Source organism: Biomphalaria glabrata, chromosome 1 (assembly GCF_947242115.1).
Source record: "Biomphalaria glabrata chromosome 1, xgBioGlab47.1, whole genome shotgun sequence".
NCBI classification, from domain to species: domain Eukaryota; kingdom Metazoa; phylum Mollusca; class Gastropoda; family Planorbidae; genus Biomphalaria; species Biomphalaria glabrata.
Window position 1 is genome coordinate 44,525,408 of NC_074711.1, and position 17,972 is coordinate 44,543,379.

The 17,972-nt window shown below is 37.9% G+C and overlaps 1 protein-coding gene across 2 annotated transcripts in view; it reads right to left on the reverse strand.

Annotated features, from left to right (window-relative positions):
- The window catches only part of LOC106079883 (dynein axonemal assembly factor 9-like), a 133,807-nt gene that overhangs the window by 106,876 nt on the left and 8,959 nt on the right, over positions 1-17,972 (reverse strand). For both annotated transcript variants that reach the window (XM_056038658.1, XM_056038663.1), the window contains exons 2-7: positions 16,411-16,496; positions 6,890-6,980; positions 4,371-4,399; positions 3,864-3,988; positions 3,380-3,482; positions 1,987-2,065 (exon numbers count right to left, since the gene is read on the reverse strand). In XM_056038658.1, coding sequence (XP_055894633.1) covers positions 1,987-2,065; positions 3,380-3,482; positions 3,864-3,988; positions 4,371-4,399; positions 6,890-6,980; positions 16,411-16,496 — 513 coding nt within the window. The remainder of the gene's footprint in view (positions 1-1,986; positions 2,066-3,379; positions 3,483-3,863; positions 3,989-4,370; positions 4,400-6,889; positions 6,981-16,410; positions 16,497-17,972) is intronic.

The window sequence follows — 17,972 nt, forward strand, 5'->3', positions numbered from 1 at the left end:
AAATCTGGCCCTGGAACCTCCACATACTTATATCCGGCCCTGGAACCTCCACATACTTATATCTGGCCCTGAAACCTCCACATACTTATATCTGGCCCTGGAACCTCTACATACTTATATCTGGCCCTGAAACCTCCACATACTTATATCCGGCCCTGGAACCTCCATATACTTATATCTGGCCCTGGAACCTCCACATACTTATATCTGGCCCTGGAACCTCCACATACTTATATCTGGCCCTGAAACCTCCACATACTTATATCTGGCCCTGAAACCTCCACATAATTATATCTGGCCCTGGAACCTCCACATACTTATATCTGGCCCTGGAACCTCCACATACTTAAATCTGGCCCTGGAACATCCACATACTTAAATCTGGCCCTGGAACCTCCATATACTTATATCTGGCCCTGGAACCTCCACATACTTATATCTGGCCCTGGAACCTCCACATACTTATATCCGGCCCTGGAACCTCCACATACTTATATCTGGCCCTGGAACCTCCACATACTTATATCTGGCCCTGGAACCTCCACATACTTATATCTGTCCCTGCTTAGAGCATCTTTCCTTGATGATCACCTTGGAGGGCACACTTTGTTTTGTGTCTTATAAACTATGCTTTCTGTATTGTATTCAAGAAGTGCCAATTTTGATATGCTGTGAGTAAAAACACATACACAATTTGTATCAAGTCATAGGAAGCTACAACATCTCGACACAATTTTTTAAGACAAAATTTTGGGTTATCACATTGAAAATAATGTTCAGAAGGCTACTTTTATTGAAGCAATTCCTGAAGGGCATTGTACTATCCACTCACTTGGAAGCACCCCATTATAGCCTTAGTCTTGCCATTTATTTCAAGATAATGGGGATTATTCATTACTTGGAGTATGCGACCATTATTTAAATCCTTCTTTCCATGTATTTCTTTGTGAGCGATCAATGAACAACCAGCATGATTCACAGTAATACTTATTCAGTTTTCGGGCTGTGGGCCCTTAATGGTTGTGGGCCCAGGTTCATTGAACCCCTTCATGTCATGAATGCCACTGGACATTCCATACAATGGTGTAGGTAAAAATTGTGTGTTGGTGAGCCAGGTTCAACTTTATTGTGGGACTTAGCAGTCTCCGACCCCTTTTTTTTTTTTTTCAATCTCTAATGATGCACATTAATATGACAAATTACAAAAAAAAAAAAAAAACCTGGTTCAACTGCTAGGTAATAAGTCCCTAATGGTTAGTTTGAGAAAAACAATAAAGCTCAATGACTCAGTAGGCAAGAACTCAACTTCTTAACTGATAAATCTATTCTAATGATAAACTTAATATTAATTAATCATTGTAAAAGCCTAATAAAATACTATCATGGAGTTACTACTAGGGAAAAGCATGTTCAGATTCAGCAGTGTAAAATTAATGAATAGAAAATATTTAAAAGAAGTCTGAGAAAAATATAACTATTGTAATTATGTATCTATTATAGTATGTTTTCAGAAACATGTATAGGAATTGAAACATTATTTTAAACTTTGACAATGTAGTAATTGCACTGTGTATTTGCAAAAAACATCAATGTAGGGGACATCTGCTTTGTGTAATGGGACAACCCACTTTTGCCAAATCATGCTTGACATTGTTGTCATTGGTACATGCAAAGTGTTTTGAATGGCATCCTGTTTATTTATTTGTTTATTTATAATGTGATAGATGAAGAGCATTTTGTATCAAGAAAAATTTGATTAGGACTGCTTTTGTTTTGTTCATTGGCTATCCCTGTTTTAGTTGGGGCATTGGCTGCTTCAGTTTTATCGAGGGAAATGGCTGATTCCTTTTGTCCGGGGTATTAGGATACTGTTTTAGTTAGGGCACATCTGCCAGCCTGTTTTTGTTTGTGCTCTAAATATTGCCAGACAACTGCACACAAATTCAACTTTTAAATTACATAACAATGTTCCTTATAGGTTCTTACCCTCCAAAATCTTCCAGAGCAAAAGCTTGAATGAGTGGCCACTTTTCTATTTCCATGGGAGTAAACTCAGATGTGTGCCCTGTTGAGAATACAACTAAGTGACAAATTATGAGGCTATGACTTATATCCATTAAAAGCTTTTCAATTAGACAAAATTTCTATTTCATAGAACAAAATAATTTCAATTGTTTACTCAATATAACTTATTTAGTGGGTAATTTAAAATTTTCAATTTTAAACTAAAAAAGAAAAAGTAAAAGTTACCCCTTTCAGACCTTGTGATATATGGGGGCAATTGATGTAAAGCTCACTATTTTTTGTGGCTGATGGTAAGCAAAAGTATCATGCAGTAAAGACAATCACCTTTAATTTCTAAATGTATGTTAGGTTACCATTAGGTAAAAAAAAAAGTCAAGTTCCCTTTCAGACTTTGTGTTCTATGGGGCAGATGATGTAAAGATCATCTGGCTATATGGCCCATGGTTAACAAGGGTGTCATGTGGACAGCACAATGACCAAACACCTTTACTTTTCCCCAACTAATGTCAGGTACCCATTAGAACTGGTTGGTCTCAAAGGCACCTTAAAGATCCCAAAAGTAAAAATTCTAGCCATCATCAGTATTCAAACCCAGAACCCCCGGTTTGGAAGCCATTCCCTTTACCACTCAATCACAGTGCCTCCTATTAGAGTTGGGTGAAATCCCCCAAGATTCCCAAGTTAAAAATCCAAATCTTCATAGGAATTTGAACTCTAGATACATCAATTTAGAGACCAAGTGCTTTACCACTCAGACACTATGCCCCACAATGAGAACTTATACAAGAGCAAAATAGGACATATATTTCTCTTAATAACAAAATAGTATTTTAAAAGTCATAAAAAAAAAAATTTTCATTTTATTGCTTATTTCTTTAAAACTGTTAAGGATTTTATTGAAACAATTTTTTTTTTAAATTGGGCCACTTTCCCTTTCCCAACATGCTGTCATCCCCTTACTTAACCCAGTTTTTCATCTAGCACCATTGCCAGTTTTTTTTTTCATCTTTATACCCATATAAAAATTTTAAATATTGCCAATCATATTTTAACAAACAAACATATCAGGTCCTTAGAGTAATTGATAATGTTTAACACATTGACTTAAATAAGTAGGCGATAAAAATAAATGCTCATCAGTTAGTTCCAATATCATTAAGGTTTCCCAAGAGGGACAAACAAACAAAAAAATAAAAAGAATCCACACCAGTAATACTACTTATAGTTAAGCATTTCATAATAGTCAGGATTCTCAGGCTAAATGATATGGGGCTGAAATATCTGCTGAAATATCTAATAATAATAATACTAATATCCTTCGACACAATATCAATTGAATCTTTTACACACACACCTTGTCCAGTAAATGGGAGACCAATAACTCTGCACTCACTCATCATAGAAATAAAAGACTGAATCTTAAATTCTTCGGCTGCGTCATCATTTTCACCATCACTCTATAGACATAACAACAACAAAAAAAAACATGAAAAATTAAAAAAGGAAATCACATGACATTAGTTTCTACAACTGTCTGTAATCTGACACTTTTATTCACAGATACATTTCACTAAGAGAACAAAAAAATTAATGAGAAATCTTTTTTTTTTGTTTGCCCAGTACTATATCTGACTTAAAAGTGAACATAAAAAACCCTTAAAGTAAATGTTAGAATCGTGTCAGACTAACCCACTGTACTTTAATGCATGTGTGTATATGTGCATGTTTGAGTGTCAAAATGACAATGTCAGACTAATCTACTACAATAGTACTTTGACTATACATGTCTACAGGTATATATATATATTTATGTGTCTACAAAGAAATAGAAATAAAACCTGATTATCAGACAGACAATGAAACTGTATTCCTGGCCAGTGGCTAACATAGGGCAGTAAATACCAATAATTGACTGGGTTACAATAAATTTGTACATGGTCCTGGCAGATCAAAATAACCATGTCTGGAAGAGAAATGGATATTTTTTCATAATTGTATACAGTTTCTGTTCCACAAGCACAAAATAAACAATCAAATTTCCTTATAAAGATACTCAATTAGGAAAATCTCAATTACTTTATTAAAAAAAAAAGAGAGAGAGAGATTCTGAAAATACAATAAGTGGATCAATAGTGTAAAGTTTCATTTGACATTTTCCATGCACATTTCATCCTACATGTTAAATATCACTAGGCAGTGAGGCTTGAGATGAGTGAATAAAAAGTTCAGAACATTTAATACAATGCACAACTTTGTGTTAGTTTTCCATATTGAATCAATAGAGGTATTACTGAGAAACGTTTCTTATAAAAATGATGCTAGCTATAAGAAACAGGAATGCTTACCATCTATTATTTCTTCAGGAAATCCAGAGCTAGCATAAAAATTAGAAAAGAAACAAGTTTGGATGAGTTAAATTTAAGTGCTTGTAAACTTGTTGATTTGAAATGAACTAAAATATCCCTTTATTGTTGATTTGGAATGAACTAACATTTCACTTTTTTTTGTTGATTTGAAATGAACTAACATTTCACTTTTGTTGATTTGAAATGAACTAAAATATCACTTTTTGTTGGTTTGGGATGAACTAACATTTCACTTTTTTGTTGATTTGAAATGAACTAACATTTCACTTTTTGTTAATTTGGAATGAACTAAAATATCACTTTTTTTGTAGATTTGAAATGAACTAAAATATCACTTTTTTGTTGATTTGAAATAAACTAACATTTCACTTTTTTGTGTTGATTTGAAATGAACTAACATTTCACTTTTTTTTTGTTGATTTGAAATGAACTAACATTTCACTTTTTGTTGGTTTGAAATGAACTAAAATATCACTTTTTTTGTAGATTTGAAATGAACTAAAATATCACTTTTTTGTTGATTTGAAATGAACTAAAATATCACTTTTTTGTTGATTTGGAATGAACTAAAATATCACTTTTTTGTAGGTTTGGAATGAACTAAAATATCACTTTTTTGTTGATTTGAAATGAACTAACATTTCACTTATTGTTGATTTGAAATGAACTAAAATATCACTTTTTTGTTGATTTGAAATGAACTAAAATATCACCCTTTTTTGTAGATTTGAAATGAACTAAAATATCACTTTTTGTTGATTTGGAATGAACTAACATTTCACTTTTTTGTTGATTTGAAATGAACTAAAATATCACTTTTTTGTAGATTTGAAATGAACTAAAATATCGCTTTTTTGTTGATTTGAAATGAACTAAAATATCACTTTTTTGTAGGTTTGGAATGAACTAAAATATCACTTTTTTGTTGATTTGAAATGAACTAACATTTCACTTATTGTTGATTTGAAATGAACTAAAATATCACTTTTTTTGTTGATTTGAAATGAACTAAAATATAACCCTTTTTTTGTAGATTTGAAATGAACTAAAATATCACTTTTTGTTGATTTGGAATGAACTAACATTTCACTTTTTTGTTGATTTGAGATGAACTAAAATATCACCTTTTTGTAGATTTGAAATGAACTAAAATATCACTTTTTTGTAGATTTGAAATGAACTAACATTTCACTTTTTTGTTGATTTGAAATGAACTAAAATATCACTTTGTTTGAAGATTTGAAATGAACTAACATTTCACTTTTTTTGTTGATTTGGAATGAACTAAAATATCACTTTGTTTGAAGATTTGAAATGAACTAACATTTCACTTTTTTTTTGGTTGATTTGAAATGAACTAAAATATCACTTTTTTTTGTGTTGATTTGAAATGAACTAACATTTCACTTTTGTTGTTGATTTGAAATGAGCTAAAATATCACTTTTTTTTTTTTTTTGTAGATTTGAAATGAACTAACATTTCACTTTTTTGTTGATTTGAAATGAACTAAAATATCACTTTTTTTTGTGTTGGTTTGAAATGAACTAACATTTCAGTTTTTTTGTTGATTTGAAATGAGCTAAAATATCACTTTTTTTTGTAGATTTGAAATGAACTAAAATGTTACTTTTTTTGTTGATTTGAAATGAACTAACATTTCACTTTTTGTTGATTTGAAATGAACTTCTTCTTCTTCTTCTTCTAGCCAGCTTTATTGCTGCTGAGCTGTGAGCTCTTTTGCAGACTGTACCAAGGAAACAAAGTGTGCTGTTTTCTTCAGTTGTTCAGCACTGCCGTACAGTGTGTTGGTTATGTTGGGCTGTAGTCTGCCTAAGGTGGATTCGGGAGGGGCATTCAAAGAGGATATGGTTTATGGTTTCAAAGGGGTGGGCGCAGTGTCTGCAAAGGGGGAGTTGTGTGGAGTTTATTTTGTTCAGGTGGTAATTTAAAAGTGGTGTGTGTCCTGTTCTTAGTTGGAAGATTGTAGATTGTTCTTTGCGGGGGAGGAATTGAAATGAACTAAAATATCACTTTTTTTGTAGATTTGAAATGAACTAAAATATCACTTTTTTGTAGATTTGAAATGAACTAAAATATCACATGAACTAAAATATCACTTTTTTGTTTATTTCAAATGAACTAGAATATCACTTTTTTGTTTATTATTAGTGCTAATTACTTAATATTCAAGTCAATGTTAAGAATGATCATTAATTTCTAGAAACACATTTTATCATGTTTCAAACACATTATTGTTTTAGCCTATTCAACATTATTGTTTACTTCAGTTTTTTAATAGCTGAAATAAACATACAAAATCAACTAAAACTCGTCATATTTAATATTTCAGTTTGTTTCCCCCTAATTAATTATAAATGTTTTTTTTTAATGTCTTTTATATAAAATAATACAATTCATAGCTTTTTTCTTTTAATAGTTGGGCATTTTAATACAAAAAAACTAAAACTTATATTCCAGTAAAATAATAATAGCCTACCTTTCTAGTTCATCTTTTCGAATATCAAAAAATCCAAACAAAAGATAGTTTAATAATTCATACATTCCTTCATTGTATCGGCTGTCTATACCTTTAATGAAATTAATTGTATAAAATACATTGAAATGTAGAAGTATGACATAAATTTAATAAAGTGTCCAGACATAGTTTTAGGGGTTTTATATATTTCACTTAGACATGCGAAAATGTGAAGAGCATTTTGTTGTTGTTTTTTATGTTAAGTCTAAGATCAAACACCCATAAATGAAGTTTAAGAAAAATTAGGATTTTATTAAAAAAACATGAAAAGTAGAAAATCTGAGGTGCTTTTTTTTTAACATTGGCTTAATTCAAATTATTTTTATTGACAAGACTCAACAGTTAAAGAGTTGAAAATATATACCATACAATTGATTAAAATTATTTTGAGGTCTCTAAACTTATGACATGCAAAATGTGTGGGAAATACATAATGTAATGAACAATTTTAAATATTGGTGTAAGGAGTAAAAACCTTTTTTATATCTCTTATATCTTTTCAAGCCATCTAAAGTTTGTTTCTATACCATTCAATAGTTAAACATTAAACATATATAAATTCATATCTAGAAATATAAAATATTATTCAATACACATCCATATGACATATGTAAATATGTAAAATATTTTTCAATATTATAAAGAAGTTATATAAACAGCAGGTCAAAATAGTCCAAGATAACCCAAATGAAAGGATAAAATAGAACTACTAGATACAAGAAAAGCATGGAAGTGTAAGACAAAACATTTATTTTATTTTTTGGCCTAATTTCTATGTGATGGTCATATTTGCTGTTATTTCCTTCATACTTTTTTTGGTTCAAGTATTTAATACAACTTTGTTTTCTATACAATTTCTCAATATTTTGGTGTTATTTTCATTTTAGGTTTGGACTGGACAAACTCAAAATCAAGTTTAGAACAATTTCTAATAAACAATGTTAGTTCACATTTGAATAAAATTAACTCATTAACTCACAAAATTATTAATAATTTTTCCTGTTATTGTGAAAAATGTTCTTAAAAAAAGGAAATGCTGTGAACTATTGCACAAATATTATCACAATAGTAAGAACCTCCTTCTATTTCAAACCCTCCTTTCTTTGATGATCCTCGACTTCAACTACAACTTAAATCATAAGTTTATATCTTTTACAGTTATGTGTTTCTATCATCTTATAATGTTGATTTGTTGATTTGAGGCACATCGGCACAATTTAGGCCATGTCGTGCCTGCAGTCCCTTAAGGACTACTCTCTCTCTAAACAACAATGGCCAGATTCTATACAGTCATATAATTAAAATTAAGGTCTATTCACAGTTAAAATAGTAAAGGTAGTAAAAATTTAAATATTTGGTAAAAATCTAATGTAAATAGTGCATGTTCACAAATTCAGAAATCAGATCTTCGTAGATAGCCCCACTTCCCGAATAAAGCCCAGTACCTTCCCAGGGTCGACATTATTAAATAATGTTTTTAGATTAGTGGCTCTAAAATGTTTCGCCCTGACATCCTGGTATCTGGGGCAATCAACGAGGATATGTTCCACGGTGAGGCGAGAGTCACAGTACTCGCAAAGTGGGGGCTCCTCTCTCTTCAGTATAAAAGAGTGCGTGATGTAGGTGTGGCCAATCCTAAGTCTGGACATGGTTGTGCTACCACGCCTTGTCAGACCCTTAGATGTGGGCCGCCACCTGACATCCGCCACAATCTGCCTGAGTTTACTGTGAGTCTCAGCCTCCCATCGGTTCTGCCACTCTCGATAGGTGGCAGAGGCAATACTTTGTCTCAGGTCCGAGTAGGGAATTTGGGTTCCTGACACCGCATGATTTAGGGCTCTCTTTGCTTCTCTGTCTGCGGCTTCGTTTCCCTCAATGCCAACATGGGAGGGGACCCAGATGAAGGTGACATCCCTACGGTCGGCTGTTATTAGGTCCAACAGCTTCAGGCTCTTATGTACCAATGGGATGTCAGTCTTCATCCGCCCCAAAGCTTGCAATGCAGATTTGGAGTCGGAGCAGATTATAAATTTACTCCTTTCTGATGCTTTTACGGCCATAAGTGCAAGAAATATTGCGTGCAATTCGGCCGTAAAGATGGAGCAGCCATCGGGGAGTCTACGGGAGATTGTTTTGTTCCGAAAGGAGCAGGCACACGCGACCTTTCCCTCCATTTTGGATCCGTCTGTGTAGATGGTGCCACAATCTCCGTAGCTCTCCTGCAGTTCCCTAAAGTGGACTTGTAGTATGCTTGGGTCTGTATTTTCTTTTTTGAAATTAAGGAGGGATAAATTTAATTTAGGTTTATTCATTAGCCAAGGAGGATTCTGAGGGGTTTCTATTTTAGAGATTTGGTCAATGGGTGGGGTTAAATTTTGGATGGGTTCTCTCATTCGAAGGCCCAACGGCTGTATGACGTTAGGCCTTCGATTGTATAATTCTACCTCTGTGGGGTTAAATATGGAGTCAAAAGCAGGGTTTGTGGGGTTGGATTTTAGCTTGACTATATACTGCATTGCAAGCTTTTTCATTCTTATATCCATGGGGAGTTCTCCAGCCTCCACATGGAGACTTGAGATAGGTGATGTACGAAACGCGCCGAGACAGAGACGCAGGGCAGCATTTTGTATTGGTTCCAGTATTTTTAGGTACGACTTCCTTGCTGCTCCATATATTATGGATCCGTAGTCTAGCTTGGATCGAATTAGACTCCGATAGAGCAGCAGCAAGGTATCTCTGTCAGCTCCCCAGTCCGTATGGCTGAGTACTCTTAGTATGTTTAATGACTTTTGGCATTTCTTCTTAAGTTCCTTAATGTGGGGGAGAAAATTAAATTTGGAATCTAAGGTGAGGCCTAAAAATTTTGTAGTTTTCACGACAGGGATCTTCTTTTTGAGTATAAATAGTTCAGGGTCTGGGTGGAGCCCCCTTAGATTACAAAAATGCATACTAACTGTTTTGGAGTCAGAGAATTTGAAACCATTATAGTTTGCCCAACCCTGAATTTTGTTTAAACATAACTGTAATTTCCTTTCTAAGGTGTTCATGTTTTTCCCATAAGTAAGAATGACAAAGTCATCAACATACAAAGAGCACTCTATGCCAGGGGACAGCGCATTTATGATGCTATTTATTTTAATGTTGAACAGGGTGACTGACAGAATGCTGCCCTGGGGTACACCCATTTCCTGGTCATGAGTGTCAGAAGCGGAGTTGCCCACTCGGACCTGAAATTTTCGATCTTTCAGGAATTCCTCCACAAAACGGGGGAGGTGTCCCTTAAGCCCCATAAGCGCCAGGTCACGTAGAATGCCATGTTTCCAGGTTGTGTCATAGGCCTTTTCTATATCGAAGAATACAGCTACTAGATGTTCTCTTCTGAGTAATGCATTTCTAATATAAGCTTCCAGCCTTACCAGGTGGTCAGTTGTTGTCCGCCCCTGCCGGAATCCGCACTGGTAGTTTGAGATCACTTTATTCCTTTCCAGGTACCAGACCAGCCTACTGTTAATCATTCTTTCCATGGTTTTGCAGATGCAGCTTGTTAGTGCTATTGGTCGATAGTTAGCTGGGTCAGAGCCGTCTCTTCCCGGTTTAGGTATCGGTATAACTGTGGCTTTCCTCCAGCTGTTTGGGAAAGCGCCTGTTTGCCACACACAGTTATAGACCCCTAGTAGGACTGCCAATGAGGGTTCGGGAAGGTGCTTGAGGAACTGGTAATGGATTTCGTCTTCTCCAGGCGCTGTGTCATGTGACTTGTCCAGCGATTCCCTCAGTTCATCAAGCGAGAACGGTTTGTTGTAGTCTTCATTGTTCTCTGACCTAAAATCAACTGGGTGTCTTTCCTCCCTGGTTTTGACTTTTTGGAACTCTGGCGTGTAGTGTGCAGTGGATGATTTTTCTGCTATTGAGGATGCAAGGCAGTCAGCTATTTCTCTGGGGGACGTGACAGTTCGTCCTTGGTTTTTCAAATGCCCTATTGCATTTGATTCTTTCCCTTTGATTCGCCTTACTGCCTTCCAAACCGCTCTAGCAGAAGTTTTGGCATCCAGACTGCCGACAAAACTTCTCCAGGAATTCCTTTTGGCTGACCGTATGGTTTGTCTAGCCTTTGCTCTAGCTATCCTGAATAGCTTTAGGTTTTCCTGGGAAGGATTCTTTATAAATGCAGCCAGTCGTTTTTTCCTATCACCAATAGCACTTTTGCAAGCTGTATCAAACCATGGTTTGCTAGGCCGTTTTGGATTTGCAGAGGTTAGGGGTACAACTTTCCTGGCTATACTTAGTAACTTGCTAGCAAAGGTATCAGCTGGGTTCTGTTCATGGAGGATATTTTCTGTGATATCCTCAGAGCATCTTTTTTGGAATTGTTCCCAATCGGCCTTATTCAGTTTCCACCGCTGAGGTCGTCCCAATGAAGGGAGATTGTTAGTAATGATGATTGGGAAGTGATCACTTCCCCGTAGATCATTGCTAACTGACCATTTAAAATCGTCCAGAAGTCCGGGGACGCATACGGTGAGGTCAATGCATGTGAATGATCCAGTTCCTGGGTGCAAGTAGGTCGGTGATGCATCATTAAGTATGCATAAATCATGTTGGAGGAAGATATCCTCCAGCATACGACCTCTTGTGTCGGTATTGTTGGATCCCCACATGGTGTTATGGGCATTGAAATCCCCAAGGATTAAATAAGGCCGGGGGAGTTGTTTCAATAGGTCCTCCATGTCTGTTCGGTTTAATGGAGCGCCTGGTGGTAGATACAGGCTGCAGCAAGTGATAACCTTGTGAAGGGTTATCCTAGCTGCTACGGCCTGTAGTGTGGTCTGTAGTTCTACCCTCTCATGGGGGATGCTATCCTTCACAAGGATACAGACTCCACCTGATGCTCTCTCTGCATCCTCAACATTCTTGGTGTAAGCACGGTAGCTTCGGAAGCTGATGCAATCTTTTAGAAATGTTTCCTGTAAGCAGACAGCTACAGGAGTCTCAGAGTCCATCAGTAGCTGCATTTCCTCGTAATTGGCCTTGAGGCCTCTACAATTCCACTGTACAATTCTGGAATCCATGGCTTATTCTAGATGACCTACTTGGAGCTATTTGGCCTTGGGAGGCCCCCGGAGGGGTTTCCCTTTATTCCAGTGACCTTGGTATTTTTATTCTTGGGTTTGGATGGAGAGGAGGACAACCCCCTTTTGGGGGAAGTCTTTCTCTCTGGAGAGGGGAGATCCCTCTGGTTAGAGCGGAGGTTATTTCCTCCTCTCTCACCTCGGGCATCCTCTCCGCTTTGATTTCTCCCCTTAGGGAGTTGGTCAACCTCTAACTCAGTAGAGGTTGGGGTGTCTGGCTGGGTTCTCTGAGGAGAACCTGTGTCAGACATGATGTCTCCGGGTTCTCCCGGAGTATTGGTTTTGACATGCTGCTCAGTCTCCATGCTCTCATCAGCGAGCACAGAGAACCTGTTCTTTAGCATGACAACAGGGCTTTCTTGTTTCTTCAGAGGTGTGTTCTTTGGCGGTGTTTTCTTCTGAGTTGGGGGAGGAGGAGGGGGTGGTGGGGTCAATGTGTCCGTCTGTGTGGCTATGGATCTTCCTTTCTTAGCAACAGCCTGGGCGTAGGTCTTTGTCAAGCCGAATTGGCCCTTGGGTAGGGCCAGTACAGCCGATTTCGCCTGGCTAAAGGTACATCCGTTTCTTGCCTTGTACTCCTGCACGGCAACCTCCTGTTTCCACACAGGGCAGTCCTTGGAGTAGGCTGAGTGGCCAGCTTGACAGTTTGGGCATTTGAACTGGGCTGTGCAGCCCTTGTCCTCATGACCCTCTCCAGCACATCTGGCACACACAGTGTTCCTCTTACAGACTGCCGCGCCGTGTCCATAACCCTGGCACTTAAAGCACCTCATGGGGTTAGGTATGTAGGGCCTCACTGGAACTCGTAGGTATCCTGCCTTCACATACTCTGGCGGTGTCCTAGTTCCGAATGTAAGGATAATAGTGGCGGTTTTGACCTCCTCACCCTCCCTGCGCCTGGTAATGCGCCGGGCATGGGTGACTCCTTCAATGCCCTCCACTATTTCCTTCTCGGAACATTCCAGTAGGTCCCTAGAGCTGATTACACCTCTGCTGGTGTTCAGACTCTTGTGTGGCATGACTTCCACTTGGAGTTCACAGAGTCTTCTGCATCTTAAAAGCCCATCAGAGTGTGTCTTGCTGTCTACTTCTACAAGGAGTTCCATTGTTTTGTGTAGCTTAGACACACTCTTGGGCTCTCCCACTACTGACTTGAGTCCCTTATAGATAATAAAAGGGCTCAACTTGGTCAGGCTTTTTCCCTCCTCTGTGCATCTAACCACCAGAAATGATGGCCAGGTGGCACAGCTTTTTGGGACCTCCTCTTTTTTATCGTCAATTCGTCGTTTCTTGCCCAGACATAGGTCTGGGGCAAGTAGTTTTGTGTGTGTTTTTTTGTCCATATATATTTTGGTTAATTCGGCACCTGTGCTCCCCACCCGCCATCGAGTCCAACAAGGGGACGGGCCATTCGGATGTCCAGAATGAGCCCGCCAGGGCTACACAGGTGCTATACTCAGTCAGCTGCTACATCGGACATGTGTCCGATACAGCAGCTCCCTGATTGACCCTTCAGCCACCGCCCTCCAGCATAGGTCGACGACCTATGCTGGTAGCTCGGCATGACCAGCCGGTTGACCCAGAGCGGGCCATCTGGGTCTCAGGTCTAGGGGAACTTGGAGCCAAAGTATTGTGTTGTTGTGGTTTATCCTCAGATAGCCACCACTCAAACACCAGGATCTCTTTATCCCCCCTTACCCGTCGCAGTCCACGGCAAACGGACTGGTCTAGGACGTAGTGAGAATTTAAAGTTAAGGAGACAGTGTGATGATCAATGAAGGCAGACTTAGGAAAAGAGGAGGCAGACACAATGATAGAAAAGAAGTAGGGCACTTTTGAGCTCCAAAAGTGCTAAGGAAAGAGGAGCGCAGTTTAACGTCATGTCTCGGGACGATCATCTTATAATAGACTTTATGAAAATTTAATCTTAGTACAAACAGTACTTCAATCAGAAATTCTTTTTGATATATATATATATATATATATATATATAGTTTGTCCATTGTGGTTCATGATGACAACTTTTGTTATCCATGGGGCTGAGGGCTTTGCACTGTGGTTTTGTGCCTCCTCATGTGGCTGGTGAGACCTATGTGATCACAGAATGTTCATCTGCACACTGGGCAGGTTATTCAAGCTGGACCTAGTGTCATTGACCTTGCTTTTCTTCTTTGGCGTTTTTCTTCTGCCAGCGTTGTTCTCTTTTCCTTAGCAACCTGTGTGCCAGTTTTCACACCGCGATGCCCTGATGCTCTGTCATGTGCTTCTGTCTCCCAGTTGGCTGGGTTTATGTTGAACATTTTCAGAGAAACTTTGAGGGTGTCCCTAAAGCATTTTCTTTGTCTGCCTTGTGAATGCTTTCCTTCCTTTAATTGGCCATACAGGAGTCATTTATGAATGCGGTGGTCTTCCATTCTACAGAATGTTCTGCCATCGCAGCTGGAACTGCACCAGGATTGTGTGGATGCTTTGCAGACCCGCTCTTCAAAGGACTTCAGTATCTGGTATTTTTGCTTGCCATTTGACATTCAGTATTTTTCTTAGACATGTCATGTGGAAGTGGTTCAGTTTTTTGCATGTTTTCTGTACACTGTCCACGTTATCTGAGGCATAGAGCAATGAAGGGAGGATGACAGCTCAATAGACCCCTAGCTTTATATTTGTGGTGATACCTCGTGTGTTCCAGATATTTTTACACAGTCTGCCATAGGATGCACTGGCCTTGGCGATACACAGGTCAATTTCATTATCGATCTTTCTATTTCTGGAGAGTGTGCTGTCCAATGCATTTATATCATGTCCATTTAATTTGATGCTTGGATCCGAGTAGGCTTTGCCTGGTTCAAACTCTAGAGAGATAAGTCATAAGCCCATATCCCACAACCAGGCAGTCGTTCAGTGCATTTTCACAATCCTTAATTAACTATTATATTTATTTACAAAGCTTATATCAACTAACTCTGTCTGGTAAAAAGTTTGAACATGTTATTTCTCCTACACCCAATCTCGGATCAAATTGAAATTTTGCACAATAATTTTTTTTACCTGACAACACAAGAATCAATAAAAAGAAACTAACCAATTAGTTAATTAACTATTGGTAGTTAATTATTTTGTTTGGTATCTCAAACATGGGAAAGAAATTTTACGTGGCTGAAAAAGTGGTATATATTTTATAGTTCATCCATCATGGTTCCATGATGACCACTTTGTCATCCAGGGGGCTGAGGGGTTTGCACTGGGGTTTTATGCCTCTTCATGTGACTGGTGAGACCTATGTGAGCCCGGAATGTTCGGCTGCACACTGGGCAGGTTATTCCAGCTGGACCTAGTGTCGTGGGCCTTGCTTTTCTTTTCTGGCGTTTTTCTTCTGCCAGCGTTGTTCTCTTTTGCTTAGCAAACTGTGCGCCAGTTTTCACACTGCGATGCCATGATGCTCTGTCATGTGCCTCTGTCTCCCAGGTGGCTGAGTCTATGCAGAATGCCTTCAGAGAAGCTTTGAGGGTGTCCCTGAAACGCTTTCTTTGACCACCTTGCGAGTGCTTTCCTTCACTTAGTTGGCCATACAAGAGTTGTTTAGGGATGCGGTGGTCTTCCATTCTGCAGACGTGTCCTGCCCATCGCAGCTGGGACTGCATCAGGGTTGTATGGATGCTTTGCAGACCCGCTCTTCGAATGACTTCAGTATCTAGTATTTTGTATTGCCATTTGACATTCAGTATTTTTCTTAGACATGTTATGTGGAAGTGATTCAGTTTCTTTGCATGTTTTCTGTACACTGTCCACGTTTCTGAGACATAAGCAATGTAGGGAGGATGACGGCTCGATAGACCCCTAGCTTTGTATTTTTAGTGATACCATGTCTATTCCAGACATTTTTACACAGTCTGCCATAGGATGCACTGGCCTTAGCGATATGCAGGTCAATTTCATTGTCAATTAGTTCCCTTGTTTTATAGAAATTAAAGTTTGTAAATAACTATTTAACCTTATCATTAGCAGCTCCTTGGCAAAGTGATCCATATTGGCTTGAGGAGTTCAAATTCAGGTCGCTCACTTTGTAAAAAAAAATACATTTAAAAAGCAATCACCCAGATACCCCCTTCTTTCTTCCCCCTACCTCTTTTTAATTTGTTCAGACAAGCAATAGGATTATAACAAATTGAGAAAGCTAAAAGCATGAAATTGAGCTAAACAAAAACAATTGGTAAAAATATTTTAAATGCACATAATTATTAGCTAGTCTAGGTCTATTACAAATTTAATCCAAACTTTCTTTTTTTTTTAAGGTTTTTTTTTTTTTGTCTTTTGCTTAATATTATTCTATATTTCCTTGTGTGTTTACTTTATTACCTGCTATACAGAGAATACCATCAATATCAAGTAACCCAGCTTTTCTATCTGTTAAAATGTTTTGAACATGTCGAAGACGAGATGCACTAGAAGATTTAAAAAAAACAAAAACAGATTAATTCATTAAGATCTACTTACAAATATACAAAATACAACCTTCCATTGTAAAACAAAATGTATAATAATTGCCAGGAAAATAGAATATGGTTCAACAGTAATGTTAGCATAAATCAGTGTTTCTCAAACTATAAATCTGTTGTATTTACATTTTTGTAATAAATCCATATTTGAGTATTAATCAAAATTAAAATAACATAATTATCAAAATTTAAACAATTAGATTTTAAAAAATGAGACGTTTCATTTTCTAATTATTTGTACTGGTCTTGAAGGTCATCATTATAGTGGTATTAATATTTGTCCTAAAAAAACCTAAGTTTGCTCCTCTTTTCCGAAAGAAATGTTTTGGACATTTATCCCAAAAAGAAAATAATGAATATGTATACATAGACAATGATGATTTGATTTGATTTTGATTTTAGGCACATCAGCACAATTTAGGCCATGTCGTGCCTGCAGTCCCTTAAGGACTACTCTCTCTCTAAACAACAAGGGCCAAATTCTATACAGTCATATCATTAAAATCAAGGTCTGTTCACAGTTAAAATAGTAAAGGTAGTAAAAATTTAATTGTTTGGAAAAAAATCTAATGTAAATAGTACATGTTCACAAATTCATAAATAAGATCTTCGTAGATAACCCCACTTCCAGGATAAAGCCCAGTACCTTCCCAGGGTCAACATTATCAAATAGTGTTTTTAAGTTAGTGGCTCTAAAATATTTCTCCCTGACATCCTGGTATGTGGGGCAATCAACGAGGATATGATCCACGGTGAGGCGAGAGTCACAGTACTCACAAAGCAAGGCTCCTCTCTCTTCAGCACAAAAGAGTGCGTGATGTAGGTGTGGCCAATCCTAAGTCTGGACAGGGTCGTGCTACCACGCCTTGTCAGACCCTTAGATGTGGGCCGCCACCTGACATCCGCCACAATCTGCCTGAGTTTATTGTGAGTCTCAGCCTCCCATCGGTTCTGCCACTCTCGATAGGTGGCAGAGGCAATACTTTGTCTCAGGTCCGAGCAGGGAATTTGGGTTCCTGACACCGCATGATGTGGGCTCTCTTTGCTTCTCTGTTTGCGGCTTCGTTTCCCTCAATGCCAACATGGGAGGGGACCTAGATGAAGGTGATATCCCTACGGTCAGCTGTTATTTGGTCCAACAGCTTCTGGCTCTTATGTACCAATGGGATGTCAGTCTTCATCCATCCCAAAGCTTGCAATGCAGATTTGGAGTCGGAGCAGATTATAAATTTCCTCATTTCTGATGCTTTAACGGTCATAAGTGCAAGCGATATTGCATGCAATTCAGCCGTAAAGATGGAGCAGCCATCGGGGAGTCTACGGGAGATTGTTTTGTTCCAAAAGGAGCAGGCACACACGATCTTTCCATCCATTTTGGATCCGTCTGTGTAGATGGTGCCACAATCTCCGTAGCTCTCCTGC